Source organism: Eutrigla gurnardus, assembly GCF_963514095.1.
Source record: "Eutrigla gurnardus genome assembly, chromosome: 18".
NCBI classification, from domain to species: Eukaryota; Metazoa; Chordata; class Actinopteri; order Perciformes; family Triglidae; genus Eutrigla; species Eutrigla gurnardus.
The window spans coordinates 6,851,832-6,865,796 of NC_139929.1; the positions used below are offsets into that span (position 1 = coordinate 6,851,832).

General features: G+C 42.2%; 2 protein-coding genes across 2 annotated transcripts in view; both read left to right on the forward strand.

The window, feature by feature from the left end:
* Nucleotides 1-2,164: 2,164 nt before the first annotated feature.
* On the forward strand, nt 2,165-11,349 carry pxdc1b (PX domain containing 1b). The gene is made up of 5 exons (XM_084033155.1): nt 2,165-2,796; nt 8,069-8,160; nt 8,300-8,417; nt 8,513-8,624; nt 8,977-11,349. The coding sequence occupies exons 1-5, from the start codon at nt 2,541-2,543 to the stop codon at nt 9,098-9,100; spliced, it is 702 nt and encodes a 233-aa protein (XP_083889281.1). The 5' UTR covers nt 2,165-2,540; the 3' UTR covers nt 9,101-11,349.
* Nucleotides 11,350-12,043: 694 nt separating this feature from the next.
* The window catches only part of tmx3b (thioredoxin related transmembrane protein 3b), a 28,030-nt gene continuing 26,108 nt past the window's right edge, over nt 12,044-13,965 (forward strand). The window contains exons 1-3 of the mRNA XM_084033502.1: nt 12,044-12,112; nt 12,360-12,417; nt 12,886-12,925. Coding sequence (XP_083889628.1) covers nt 12,079-12,112; nt 12,360-12,417; nt 12,886-12,925 — 132 coding nt within the window. The 5' untranslated portion in view covers nt 12,044-12,078. The remainder of the gene's footprint in view (nt 12,113-12,359; nt 12,418-12,885; nt 12,926-13,965) is intronic.

The following is a 13,965-nucleotide window of genomic DNA, read 5'->3' on the forward strand; positions in this document are numbered from 1 at the left end:
GAGAGAAGGGGCTTTCTGATAATACCGTGGTGGTTTTTCTATGTAATACAATCATTAAAGTGCAGCGTACGGCATCTCTATACTTGGAAAATAAACTCTAGTGTCAGTAAGAAAGTGATTATTTCACAATAGGACAGCTATCGGATGGATTGCTCTGAATACAGACATTCAGAGTCCCCAGAGGATGAATCCTGCTGACTTTTCACCATGAGGTTAAATATTTTTTATTCAGAAATATGTCAATAACCATTAGATGGATTGGCTTGAAATTTGGTATTCATGGTGCCCAGAATTTGTCTTTCTTCAGCGTTGTCGACTGAGGTTGAACCACAAACCTGTACCTCACTACCTATCTTTTCATGGCGAGGCTTTTGGCGAGCAAAGACCAGCCAATGGCAGGCGGACCGTTAAGTTTGGGGTTTGCTTCCTTGACGGGATCATTCAACAAAACTGCATCTCACACCTCAACCACAATAAGACAGCTCAACAATAGTTATGATGACAGTGCATCACAGTCTGTCACTTCCCACTCTATAATTTACACTATTGTAATGATACAGATTATTGTGCACACGGCTGACAGAACAGCATATTATATGATTCTGTTCTGAAAAACACTGAGATGACATTTTAGCGCCACAGTATTTCCCTTTTGATGTATTTTTCCAATATCTTACAAAACCACAATGACACTTCAGACTTCATAAAGCAGGATTAATTCCTCCAATTTGTTTCATCTCCATTTTCAAGTCACCTGTATAAGAAAAAGGACATTCAAACTTTGTTTTCCAGGGGGGTGGATATGCCACATTCAGCGTTTGACATTTACTTGTTGATGAAACAATTACACAGTTAACTTCAGGGAAATAACATGACATGTGGAACTCCCAGAGAGGAAGTTATTTCACTATTTTGTATTTAAAATGTAGACAATTTAACGGCCGATATGCCTCCTCACCATGGGTGCAGATCCTGGGGGGGATGGGGGGGCCATGTCCCCCCCCCCCCTATAAAAATACCCTAAATTATTCAAAATGGAACAAATGTATTTTCAGACTTCACATTTAAGTCCCATACACTGGGAGAAAAGGAAGACGGTGAGAAGAATTGGGCATCTGGAGGGTTGGAGGGAGGTGAAAGATAAGAACATGAGTAGACATTACATGCCCGAGACCCTTAAAATTATGATTTACTAATATAACAGTTTATATAGCAGTGATACGCACTGTTGTGATTTATGGTTGCATGGTATGAGTTGCATATGGGCAAAAAAAAAAATCACTTTTGTGCCCCCCCAATCCTGCCATCGGATCTGCACCCCTGCTCCTCAACAACAACTGAACAGCTGCAAACTGTGGAGGAGGCAAATAGACATTTTACATCTCCCTGACCGGCTGCATCGTCTCGTTTGTGGCCGTTTCATTTGCAACAGCGAGACTGAAACACTCACCGAGTTGCAAATTGCGAGCCCGAAAGGGGGGCGACGAATGCAACCACCTGCTCGTGCCTCATAAAACATGATGTGCACATTACGGCAGGATTGCTCTCCCTGATTCCAGCAGCACAACACTCAGTTTGCTGCACAGATTCGTGTGTCCAGTAAAGAGTGTTTTATAGCTTTGCTTTGGCCTACAATGGACATGCTGCTTCCTGTACTTTGCTGTTATGAATTGCCTTTCTGTTTGCAGAAGCTAATTACAGCTGAATCATCACTAGTTGACTTCACGTTACATCCTGTAAAGCTCCTCTGCTAAATGATCTGCTCCCTCTGACATATAATAGGCTGCAGTGCATCTTTTTTTCTTTTAGCTGTGGCTAAATATTGGCTAAAATACTGGTATTTTGTGGAGTTATGTGAGGCAAATGTTCACATTCTCAGCTGGCACAAGAACTGCTGATTTTGGATGTTTTCCCCCCAAAACAACTCATTGAAAGATTAAGTCTACTGATTTAAGGAAAGATGTGCCACACATGGCATCAAAACCAGCGTTCAAACGTGTTTTTTATTAAAGAGAAAGCGCCAAATAAGCTATTTCTCTTTATAAATAAGGAGATTGACAGTTTAAGTCTTTGCAAAGCCTTTGCATAATAATAGGCTGTTGTCAAGGAGGGAGGGAGGAAGGAGAGGGGAGGAAACTGTGCTGAAAGCAAAGCTTATGCAGACAGTGTGGAGTGACATGCTCTGGATTTAGGAAACTAACGGCAGACTGGAGGAGGAGGAGCACTTTATAGAGTTTGAGCGAGCTTTGGACTTTTGTTTTTGATCGTCGATGACCGAACAATAAACTGCTGTTGGCTCGATAGCCAAATCGATCTGACAGGGGCGGTATCTATGACTGGGAGTCTATTTTCCCCCTCAGATGCCACGTTTGAGATCACGCCTGTGATGGGCTGAGCGAATCATCATCATCATCATCATCATAGTGCGTTCTCAACAGCTGCTCGGACCGAAAAGTTCCCCAAACTTGTCCTTCCCAGGTCTACATTCGTGTGTCCAGCCGGTCTCCGGTCTCAGCATGCGGGACTGACGTCCGAGGGGAATGGCATCGGCCGTGTTCGAGGGCACGTCGCTGGTCAACATGTTTGTCCGGGACTGCTGGGTCAACGGGATCCGGAGACTCATCATCAGCCGCCGCGGAGAGGAAGAGGAGTTCTACGAGATCCGGACCGAGTGGTCCGACAGGAACATTTTATACTTGCACCGGAGCTCCGCCGATCTGGGCCGCCTGTTCAAGAGACTGCTGGAGTCGTTTCCCGAAGACAGCAGGGAGCTCGCCAAGTGTCCGCTGATAGAAGGTTGGTGGGACGTTTCCGTGATGGGAGAGCGTTTCACACAGAATAACACGCAACTGTTAATTAACGTGTTTAACTACGTTCTCAGCAGGGGCGTAGCTGCGAAGTTAGTTCGTCCTGTGTGCAGGAGGTAGTCGGGCCCCTCAACTTTTTTTTAAATACCTGCACAGCAAAATGTATTTATTTATGATTTGGAAATTAATATTTTTTCATCATACTTTTAAATATAAATATTGAATATACAACAATTTTTAGTTTTTTTTTAAAATTTGACCTATGGTTCTTCACTTAAGTTTCCAACACAAATGCACCTTATCACAGCAACCATATCATTTTTTGAACTTTGGTCATCGTTTGCATCATTGGGTCCACTGGACCAGAAGATGTGCCTTGGTAGTGGATTGCTATTTGGGAGGAAACCTTTGTTTCTGCCTGCACAGGAAACCCCCTACAAATTAGATTCCTGATTATATTTAGTCTCCTGTAGCACAACTGTGGCTGCTTTGTGCTTTTTTGGTTTACATGTTTTTCCTTCAATTTTTCTGGATTACAGTCATTTACCGAACAAACTGCGTGCAGTTTAACTACAAAACATTTCCTTCCAGACACCTCAGCTTTTGATCCTATAGGTAGACTATTAGACATCACTTCAACATCGGGCTTACACTAAGATGATTTGATTTATAAGTTTAGGGCGGCAAAATAAAAGAAGCAAACGGTTGGTGAGGGCTCATCTCACTAAACCGCTTCATAGCCTTGATCTGCATGCTTCTGTTTGGACAGGTTAATATTTAACAAAGTCCACTTTCAAGTGTCACATTAGGAGACCTATCACATAGCCTGTAGACCACAAGGCCGACATGTTGACAGCATGTTTCTAATCCTGGTCGATATTTAGAAGGCTGTTAGATCTGCTTTCACCTCACTGTCACCTAAATGTCGGACCCCCCGTGGGAAAACCGACGCATCGTAACTCTGGATGTTACCGGGCTGCTTGATCGGCTATTATCTTGTGCTCAGAAACTGATCCCAGTTTTGCTTTGATCAAAGGCAATGGCAGATGCGTCTCATATCTAATGGTGACGGGAGGGAACCCAAACAAACACAGGGACAACTTTTGACTTTGCAGAGAAAAGACAATGTCCAGCTGCGAGGTGACAGTTCTTGGCGCTGTCATTGACATTTTGGAGATACATGTTTTGCACAGGACAGCAATGAAGGGATAGAAACATGCTGTATGTATGTGGCAAAACAAAGTACGTTTGGATTTAATCAAGTATTTTTTTTAAAACAGTTGCTGCAGGGCTTTGTAGTCTTTTGCCGTATGTAGCTCAAAACTCTGGCCCTCGGGGTTTGCAACTGTGGCACTCCAGCGGGTTAAACGGAGCTCCCAACTTCCTTGGCACTTCCCTTTTTGTCTTTGCCCACTAAGCCTTTACAAATGTTCTGGAAACGGCCCTTTACTGGGGACTGGAAAGCTTCGCTTTAAATAGCGGACCAGCTTGCTGACAGCTCGCTGCTCTGCTGCTGCCAGTGGATGAGACATTTCCGATCTCATGACTCAACCCTTTGCTTGTTTTTTACTCTCTGTGACACATTGCATCCTGATTGCCGTTTAAAGATAAATGTAGATGTGATATCAGCGGTGATGGTGACATCTGTGTTACTACTGCCTTTTTTTTTACTATTTTGTGGACGGAAAATGAGCCACAGGGTTAATAACATTCCCCTAATGGCCTCTCCTTTATTCCCTGCTCAATATTTAATTTGCATCCCCTCTAATTGCCCTCAGATTGAAAGTCCCTGTGAAGAACTGTGGCTGTGGCCTTTCTCTGTCCACTTTGCTCCAGTTTCTGGCTCCGGTCATGTTTTCCTGTTTCTCTGCTGCGTCTAAGCAACGGGGAAGGCGTGCAGAGCTTTCAGTCTGATGTCACGATGGGAGGGAGAGAGACAGAGGGAGGGAGGAGTGGACTTCCCATATTTAGTCCCATGCTCAGCCAAGGCCCCATAACACTTACCTTACATGTGACCCCAGAGTGAACACGGACGGGAAGTGATTGCTCACATTCCACGTGAGACAGATTCCACCGAGGAATTTGGACTCCGGCTGCGTCTGCAATCACTCCCTCTGACTTCATTACGTCCTCCATAACAAATACTCAACAGTGTCTTATTGGACGCTTATGAAAGTGGACACTGCATGGTTTTCCTTCCTTGTTTACAGAATCCCCAGAAAGATGCATTTATAGAATATAGCTTGAAGGATGTAATCCCACTTTTTAATTATAGCCACTTCTCTGTTCTGATTGGCTGACAGGTGTCTGTGTGCGTTTCGAAATTGCTGTTAAATAAATAATTTGACATTTTGTAAACGCATCCACTCACTTGTTGCAAGCTAGATGAGAAACCCGATACCACTCTCAATATCTGTCGGTTAAATATGAAGCTACAGCTAGCAGCTGGTTAGCTTAGCTTAGCATAAAGACTGGAAACAAGTGGAAAAAGTAACCCCTCCCCCCTCGCTGTGTGAAAGTAACAAAATACGTCTACCAGCCACTCACCGATTCATAATGTTTGTTCAATCTGTACAAAAAAATGATTTGTAAAAACGACATGTTATCATATAGAACTGCAGGACTTAACTGTTGTTTTTTCCCCCTATAGCTTTATGCTAAGCTAACTGACTGCTGGCTGTAGCTTTAAATGTAACGGACTGATATGAGAGTTAAATGTGTGATATTGGTTGTTTCAGTAAGTGAACAGTTCATATTATTATTCATGTTTTTAGGATTTTGGTAATCTGATTTCTGATTCTGATGTTCACTGAGGTTTTATGTCCTTTTCACGCAGTCGTCCAGAAATAACACGTTGACGAAACGGCGGGGAGTTAGCGGGAAGATGATAAAGCGTTATTCTGCTGACATGTGCTTATCAGATCCATGCAGAACATAGCTGTGAAATAGCTGCTGCTTACAACATCTGATGACTGTTTAGATAACGTGTGCAGAGATAACTAAGTTCCTGTTGTGCGTCTACTTGCTGTGTTTTTTCAGCTAATAGATGAAGAAGTGGCTTGTCAACACAGCGTGCTGTCACAGGATGGGGGAACTTATGTGTGCAATTACAAAATTAAGGTTGACGCATACAATACATTTCCATATGGCGTTTATGTAGTTCCTATAAATTCTATTTGACAAACTTGTTGCAGTTGGCAGATAAACGCTGCCACTGATTTGAAAAAGAAGATGATTAAGTGAAAGCCGTGAAGAAACAACTGAATTATTCTCAGGAAGGAGAACACTGTGGCCAGGAAATGGTTTCTTTTGCAGGAAATTTACACTTAATGACCCTGGTAGAAAAAAACAACATCGCTGCGTTTTCTGTCTGTGTGTTTGAAAGCATCTTCAAGAGGACAACCCTGTAATTGTCACAAACAGCATATCTGAGATGAAATATACACAGCGTATTTATATATAATAGCTGTTTTTAACTTGCGGGATGCTGTCGAGATTGATTGTATCATGTGTCCGCCCTCCAAGTCGGCACTGCACACCCGGGTTTTTGTTCCTTTTTTCATCCACTTTAATTGATGGATGCGACCCACATTAACCTCTTCCAAATCACACAAACCGCCTTCAGTCAGTGTTTTGCCTTCATCCTGCAACCCGTCGCCATGTCTAATTGCACTGACTGGTTATGATTATGGCAGTGATGCCGGGAATGCGGGATGAATATTAATATCCGTTATCCACAACAGCTTGCTTACTGTATGTGAATATAGTGCAACTGATTAGCAGCCTGTTTACCCTTCTCATGGTATGTGTTGAACCTGCTGTTTCTGATTGGAGAGGCGTACACACACCAGATCCACTGTGGTTACCGCGATTACATCTCGCATAACCAACACCGAGCTGTTGCAAAAATAACCACGCATGCTTCAATCTCGCACATCCAGCCGACAAGAGCATGCTTTTGTTGTTTTAATGCATTTAATTTTGATTCCGAATGAATGAAAAAGTCATGCATCCTCGCACAAAACATGCTGACCTCTGAACTCTGAATATATGTGTGTCTCATATGGATATGCATATTTATTCATATGGATTTGAATGAACCTAATCTGTATTTATATACAGCTATTGGACATCTGAGTTTCCTCAAGGGGATAAATTAAGTATCTTTGCACAAAAATATCTATTGTTATTCGCCTAAAGCAGAATTACTTAAACTGATTAAAATGTAATAAAAAAATCTAAATTTTTACGTATGATTCATCACATTTATGGAGAGAACTGGCAAACGGGTCTTAAAGGGACTTTAAAGGAAATAACGTGACCCAGGGGCGGTATGAGGTTTCAGACTGGGTGGGAGTCTGGCTTTGCTCCTAGTGATGGTTTAACTGCTCAGTCACTCTTCGCGTCCCCGTTGGGATATGATGTCATCACTGCTGGCCATTATAAATGGATGAGGCTGTGGCCGTGCACTGCTGTTACTCAGTACTTCCATGTAACAGTAACCGCTGTGTGTCTGCGTTTCGTCGGGACCACTTTTATCAGACAGAGACGCATCAGTGTCGCTGTGCTCTTCATCATTATTCTCCTCACCACATCCCCTTTTGTCAGCGTGGCGGTAAATGATGCTTCGCTGACGGATCGCCGGCGTGGGCAGCAGCCTCCAGCTGCTGAAAGTGCTGATTTTACTCTCCCACCGCTTCGTCAACTGCATTCCTCGTGATATTCAGGATTAAATGGAATCGTGGAGCTTTTCTCTCTGTTATTACGGCTGTCGTATAAATGTTTTCACTGGCAGTTTTACAGCACTTCTTACACTTCACTATAAGTAGTCTATTTTCCCTCCTCCAGCTATGGGTTAAATATCAGGGATCATTGTTAATAAAAAGGTTACTGTTGGACAGAATACAGAATAGATTCAGACCCGTCTGGCTTTTTGTGGAGATGGATAAAAGTCTGGTGGCAGTAAAGGTCAAAGCAGATGCCCTTCTTTTCTTTTTTATCACACAGGCCCAGAAATAGTTGAACTCAACATTTTGATTGTGGAACACTTTAGTTCTTTAAATATATTCAGAGGTGTTTATGTTTTTTTGAAGATTAGTTTGTATGTTATTCTTCACAAAGATAGGATTAATTTTGAAGTTTGTTGTGTTGCAGATCTCACAGGTGGATCCCAATAAAGTTTGTTTAAAATCCTCACACAAGAGCTTATGATTTCAGATGTTATTTATAATGTATTGGTCTATTTCATTTATTTGTTTCAGGGCTGGTAAAAGTCAAAGAGGCGAGCGATATAGAGGAGAAATTGAACGAGGTGGAAAGACTTCTAAAGAATGCAATCAACATGCCGTGCAAGGTTGGTCACTAACTAATTATACATTAGCAAGTTCACTCTGCATTATAAGATTTTTATTAACTATTATCTGAGGGTAAAAGGTAGATTTTTGGACATGTACAACGTGATTGCTAACAAAAACAACAACTTGACTCCCCAGTATTCCAGGTCAGAGGTGATGTTGACCTTCTTTGAGCGATCGCCGCTGGATCAGGTGCTGAGAAATGACAAAGTCCACAGAATCCAGCCGTGCTTTCAGACTCCAATCAACATATCGGGTATATTATCTCGTGTTCTATTGTTACACGATGACGTGAGCCACTGCTGATGTTATAATGACCTAACCGGCGCTCTGTACTCTTTTTTTTTTTAGAAATCATGCGGTCCAATGGATTCTGCCTGGCCAATACAGAAACCATCGTCTTTGATCACAGTGTCCCCGAAGAAAAAGAGAGACCCTCATCCACGGACTCAGTGGAACATACGTGAGTTAAACATTTAAAATCCAACAAATATTAGGATTTCCATGTTTCCACTTGTACAGTTAAGTCACTGCGGAAGTCCTAGAATGTGACCCAACCCCAGGACCCTCCTCCACCACAGGAAGTGTGTCTGTGCACCTCTTCCTTCCCTGGGTGTGTGGAGGAAACACAAAGAGGAACACATTCCTCTTCACACAAAACAACCCTTTACATAACTCTCAAATAGTTGACATTTTTCTTTACTGGTACCACTCTTTGTGTTGACGTACACATTTAAAACGGGGATGTTAAATCATATCATATCTCGACTAAGAGATCCATCCTCGGGCTAATGTGTCTTTCGTGTCGTTGCCAGGTATGAGGACGGATCGGAGTTCTTGCCAATGGAAGCCGACCTGTGTGATGAGGAGACGGAAGCGTACGTCACCAACCTGTCTTACTACCACCTGGTCCCATTTGAGACGGACATCCTGGAATGAAGCCATGCCTGTTGATGGACATCTGATGCTACCGTTGAGGGATTTGTACTCTTAAAAGGAACTTGGCTAATCAACGCTGCACACAGCTGCTCCACATACATGCTGCTAGCGGCCCTTTTTTTTGGAGTCGGACAAATGTTCCGGTGTGCACCAAAATATTGTAATCGCTTTTGTTTTTGACACTTTGAGCGACGTCACCGGCGTGCCTCATTCGGAGCCCTACTGAGGGAGTCGAGATGAAACTGTCTGCAGAGTGCTTTCACACAAACGGTCCCGGAGCAGACGCAAACACATGGAGAGCTTTCAAAGCAGGCAGCTTCACCACTTCAAAAGAATTCAGTCTGTGGTTTGGAGCGTGAGAGGAGAGCTGGATTCTGAAGAAACATTTACAGTATCGGACCTTTTCACCGCTACTTAAAGTCGTGTCTCAGTTGTTTTATCTTACATTCATTCTCCTGTTGGTCCGGTCTTTGTTTGATGGTGCGATTTCCACCAGTATGTCTGAATGTTTTTTTGTTTGTTTGTAAAATAGCAGCTTGAAACTGGTGGGTGGATTCCTGTTTTTGTTGCTGTGGTATGCAGACGGTTCTGTGGCCTGAGAGTGCTGCAGAGACACAAACGTGTGAAGTTTAGCTGCCAGTAAAAGAGTTTTAGTGCAAAACGAAAATATAAATAGAGTGAGAATAATGAAGCTTTGATGCTTAGAAATAGATAGAAACATAAAGTATACTATAAATGCATCTGTTCACTTGGTTCTTGCATCACTTTCAAATTACAGCTAATTAAAGACATGAATTATTTTGTTACAACTTTCCAAAGTGAGAACTTAATGCTGCCTTTTTGTCTGTGATCAAGTTTTGTCTGAATAATAAATCACAATGTAATACGTGTTTGTAATGTAGCTCATAGAATTGCTTATTTTCTGTTTTATAAAGGAATAATTTGATACATGTATCTGCTATGTGGACGACTGGATCATCTCACCGCTGTTGTTTCCATGCGATGAGGGATGAAAATGTGGGCAAAGAAAGCTTTGTTTTATGGGTCAATTGAGGTCACGTCTGACCCGTTCTGTTAGATGACGTATGTGGGTTCAGTGAGACAGCTGACTGCTGTCTTACTGAATGTGGGAGTCTGCGGCTCGGCCCGCGAGCTGGGAACAAGCCCTCTCTTTATCTTAAGACAAACGACCTTGCTTGTACTAAAACTTTCAATAGGAAAAAAGTTGTAAAAATAATCAAATAATGGATTAAAAGTCGAGCCTTTTGTATGTTTTCTGGGTTGCTTTCACTTGCCGTGCCGCTTTTTTCTAAACCGTGGAACTCAGCGGAGCGTCGCGTGTGTTTTGAATGCAGGTTGAAGGCAAAATGGAAGTTTATTTGTGTAGTTAACTGTAAGGAAGTCCATCTGTATTTGTTGTTTTGACAGTTTTGCCAGAAGGGAGAAGTCAATGTGGGCCAATCGCTCACGTCCACTTTCCCGGCCCTCCAAATACAAAAGGCATTCAAGCCTCACAAACTTGGCACGCGGGGGCTCCAACAGGACGAACCTCCGCATGAGTCTATTTAGTAACACAGTCATGCCCACCATTCACCCCCATGAGAAAGTACAGCTCTTTCTCACGGTGTGAAACTATTTCGTGCGTTTTGTTTTTCTCTTTTCTCTGAGAACGAAGGCTTGAATCGAGTCTTAGGACATCAGTTGAAAAAGTTCCAGCAAACATTGTAATGATTAATATGATTCAATAGAGAGAAATTGAAGTTTTCATACCAAGGTTAAATGTGCTATCTTTAGGAGAACCGCTTGATGATGAGGTCATATTTAAAGATTAAATATATATTAGGTTTCCCGTCTATCTTAAGCACCTTTGCAGGCTCTGTGATAAATTAAATGGTACTCAGCTGATTTATGAAACGCATCAATGTGCCCAACATGCCGGCAGAGGTGACAGATAATATGAAAATATTATTCAAAGTATTTTATTTATATGTATATATATACCTTCTGCAACACTCTGAGGCTGACCATTATATGCCTTATAATGTCATTTAAATGTGCCAATGTGTGATGTGAGATCTTTTTTATGTGTAAATATGTCGGCTTGAATGAAGATACTTTTAATTATAACCTTTTGAAATGTGTGGTAACACGTTTGATAACTGTAAAGCTATTCAGATAGTATTGGATACAAATTATCACTCTGAAGGCTTCTCAAAACCAATATGTTTCCAATAAAAGAAATGATCATATGGTGGTGTTTTTTGTGTGGAAATCAATCAAGTGGTCCAAGGGGCAGTTCATTTGCTCAAGTATTGTATTTGAGTACAATTTCACAGTACCTACAGTATGTGAGTATATTAGTTTTATGCAAATACTTCTTCTTTACATTTAAGTGAAAAATATTGAGCATCTTTTAACACCTTATTTATCTGACAAATAGTTATTTTACAGATTCATCTTTTATAACAGTAACATAACAGTATGTAAAATAAAACTACATTCAATTGCTAAGTACTCATGATAAAACACTTGTAATATACTTTTAATATCTACATAGCACATTTTTGCTGATAATACTTAAGTGTAATTTTGAATGCAGTACTGTGGTTGTGAGTATTTGTGTATTTTAGAATAACTACATGCACCTACAGTAAGTAAATGACAAAGGCACTGCAGGCTAATGCTCGTGTTAATTAGCATAGAGCGCCCCCTTGTGGTGTTATCATAAAGACAACATGATTACATGCACAATACACATTTGATGAATTTTTATAGTGGACTTTTTTAGCTCTGAAGTCAAATAAAATGCAATAATACTATTTAAGAATCAGAATATGGGAAAATGAACACCATTTGCTTTATTTTTTAAAAGCATCCGTTGACGGCCGAAGCCGTTGGGAGTCTACGTAACGCCGCGCACGCGCAGCCTGGCTCGATTTAGACGCTGTATTTCCTGCTTGCCGTTTCCACTCGAAGCGATGGCAGAAGTGAAAGCTTCCCTGATTTGTGGCGGTACGTTCCCTTTTTAATTCGCGTGTATTTAACGCTACGCCATTACGTGTTTATCACTGCGTGTGTTAAAGCGAGCCCCGGAAGCTCCCGTTGGCGAAACCGTGACGGGGGAACGCCTGCTCGGTTAGCTTAGACCAGCTATAGCCGAGGGGGATGCTTCAGTCATTGGGTTCATGAGGAGAATCGACTCCGTGCGGCTCTTGTTGACTGTTAACGTGTAGCTACTTCTCTGTTTTTCATGTTGCAGTTGTAGCGGCTGTCCTGGCCTCGGCGGTGCTCGCCTTTGTTGAAGACCTCGATGACACGTAAGTGATGCACCCCTACTTCCATGTCTCAGCCTCCTGCTACTGTACATTATGTGTGCTGCTTGTGCGACTTCAAAGTATAAAAGCATGCAAAATCACAGTTCAGAGCTCATTCTAGTTTGGCGTGTGGGTTTATTTTAACCAATACATCACATTTCCAAAGGTCTATATAGTTGCAATTAAACAGGATGGCTGTTTAAAGCAGAAAAGTAGTCTTTGAGTATCTCAGGTTTCACTGTGCCTTTTTAATTGGGATACCTGTCGTGCAAAGACTGTAGAGATTTTGTCTCTTGTGCATTAGTGTGTCACTAATTTGTCCCCTTTTTAAATGGGTACATTTCATGAGTAATTACTCCTAGGCACACAACTGTAATAGTAGTTGTTCGCGTCTGACTGTATCATTATTGTTTATATATTTATAGCATGTAACATGCATATCGTAATGTGAATTTGTCTTCTTTTTGACAGATTTAAAGATACCAGAGTGAATGATATCTGGCTGGTTGATGTGAGTCTAACATTACACACACACACACACACACACACACACACACACACACACACACACACACACATCCAGTCTGGGTCCATTCAGCTATGCTTTACTCAATATCCAGCACGCCACTGTCTGGATCATCCTCTGCGGAAGTGGCGGCGGTCGGGTGAGGGATGTGGCAGGGCGGGGGCCGGAGGCGGGTGTGCAGACTGTCCTCTGTGTTTGTGATTAGAGAATGAGAAGTCATGCATGCGGGGCAAAGCCAGGGGGCTCGGAAGGGTTTATATCAGAGTTTGTGTCTGGGTCCATAAAAGCACATCATGCTTGAGCGCCCAAAGCTACCTTCACGCCTAGTTTGGGGTGTCAGGACTGAGTCCTTGCCCCCGCGAGGTTTCGATACTGTGGACCTCATTGTTCAAATCCACTAGAAAAATATGTGTTTTGGTGGGAATGAAGAAATTCTGTTAATCTAATTTCGTTTTACTGAGTATTTGACTTGAATTACTGCCAGTTACTTGCTGTATGTGTATTCTAAAAGCTCTACGAATCAGTGTTTACATAATAACAAGGAATCAAATGTCATATGTAATGTGCAAGTTGTCATTTCCAGCGATTAACCCAAACAACCACCTTTACATCTCATAAAAAAAAGAAGTCTATCAGCCTAGCTTAGCTAATGGTTTTGGGTTTATACCACATAAACTACATAGATTAGTACCGGCTGTTGTCAGTCCTCGCAGAAGTAGTCAGCTTTTAGACTTTAAACCCACTGTAGAATACCTGCTCAACACCAAACGGCTGGCAGAAGAAAGATGATGAAAGACGGAGCTAAACTTGCAGCGAATATTGGACGAAAGACCTTGTGATCTCTGTAGAGACTCTGAAATCTCTGTAGCAACATGGGAGATGGACGACCCTGATTAACAGGGCTGATACATGGGCGGATATGTCAGGGATACCCCAAGCGAGGCTGAGCTTAGTTGTCACGTGCGATCCCCCTTCCCCCCCCTGGGGCTCCGCAACTCCCCAGAACCCGAGATTGCAGCATATCG

Coding starts and splice junctions, on each gene's coding strand:
- pxdc1b (XM_084033155.1), top strand. CDS start 2,541: ATGGCATCGGCCGTGTTCGAGGGCACGTCGCTGGTCAACATGTTTGTC. Junction 2,797..8,068: donor CAAGTGTCCGCTGATAGAAG/GTTGGTGGGACG, acceptor TATTTGTTTCAG/GGCTGGTAAAAGTCAAAGAG. Junction 8,161..8,299: donor CAATCAACATGCCGTGCAAG/GTTGGTCACTAA, acceptor TTGACTCCCCAG/TATTCCAGGTCAGAGGTGAT.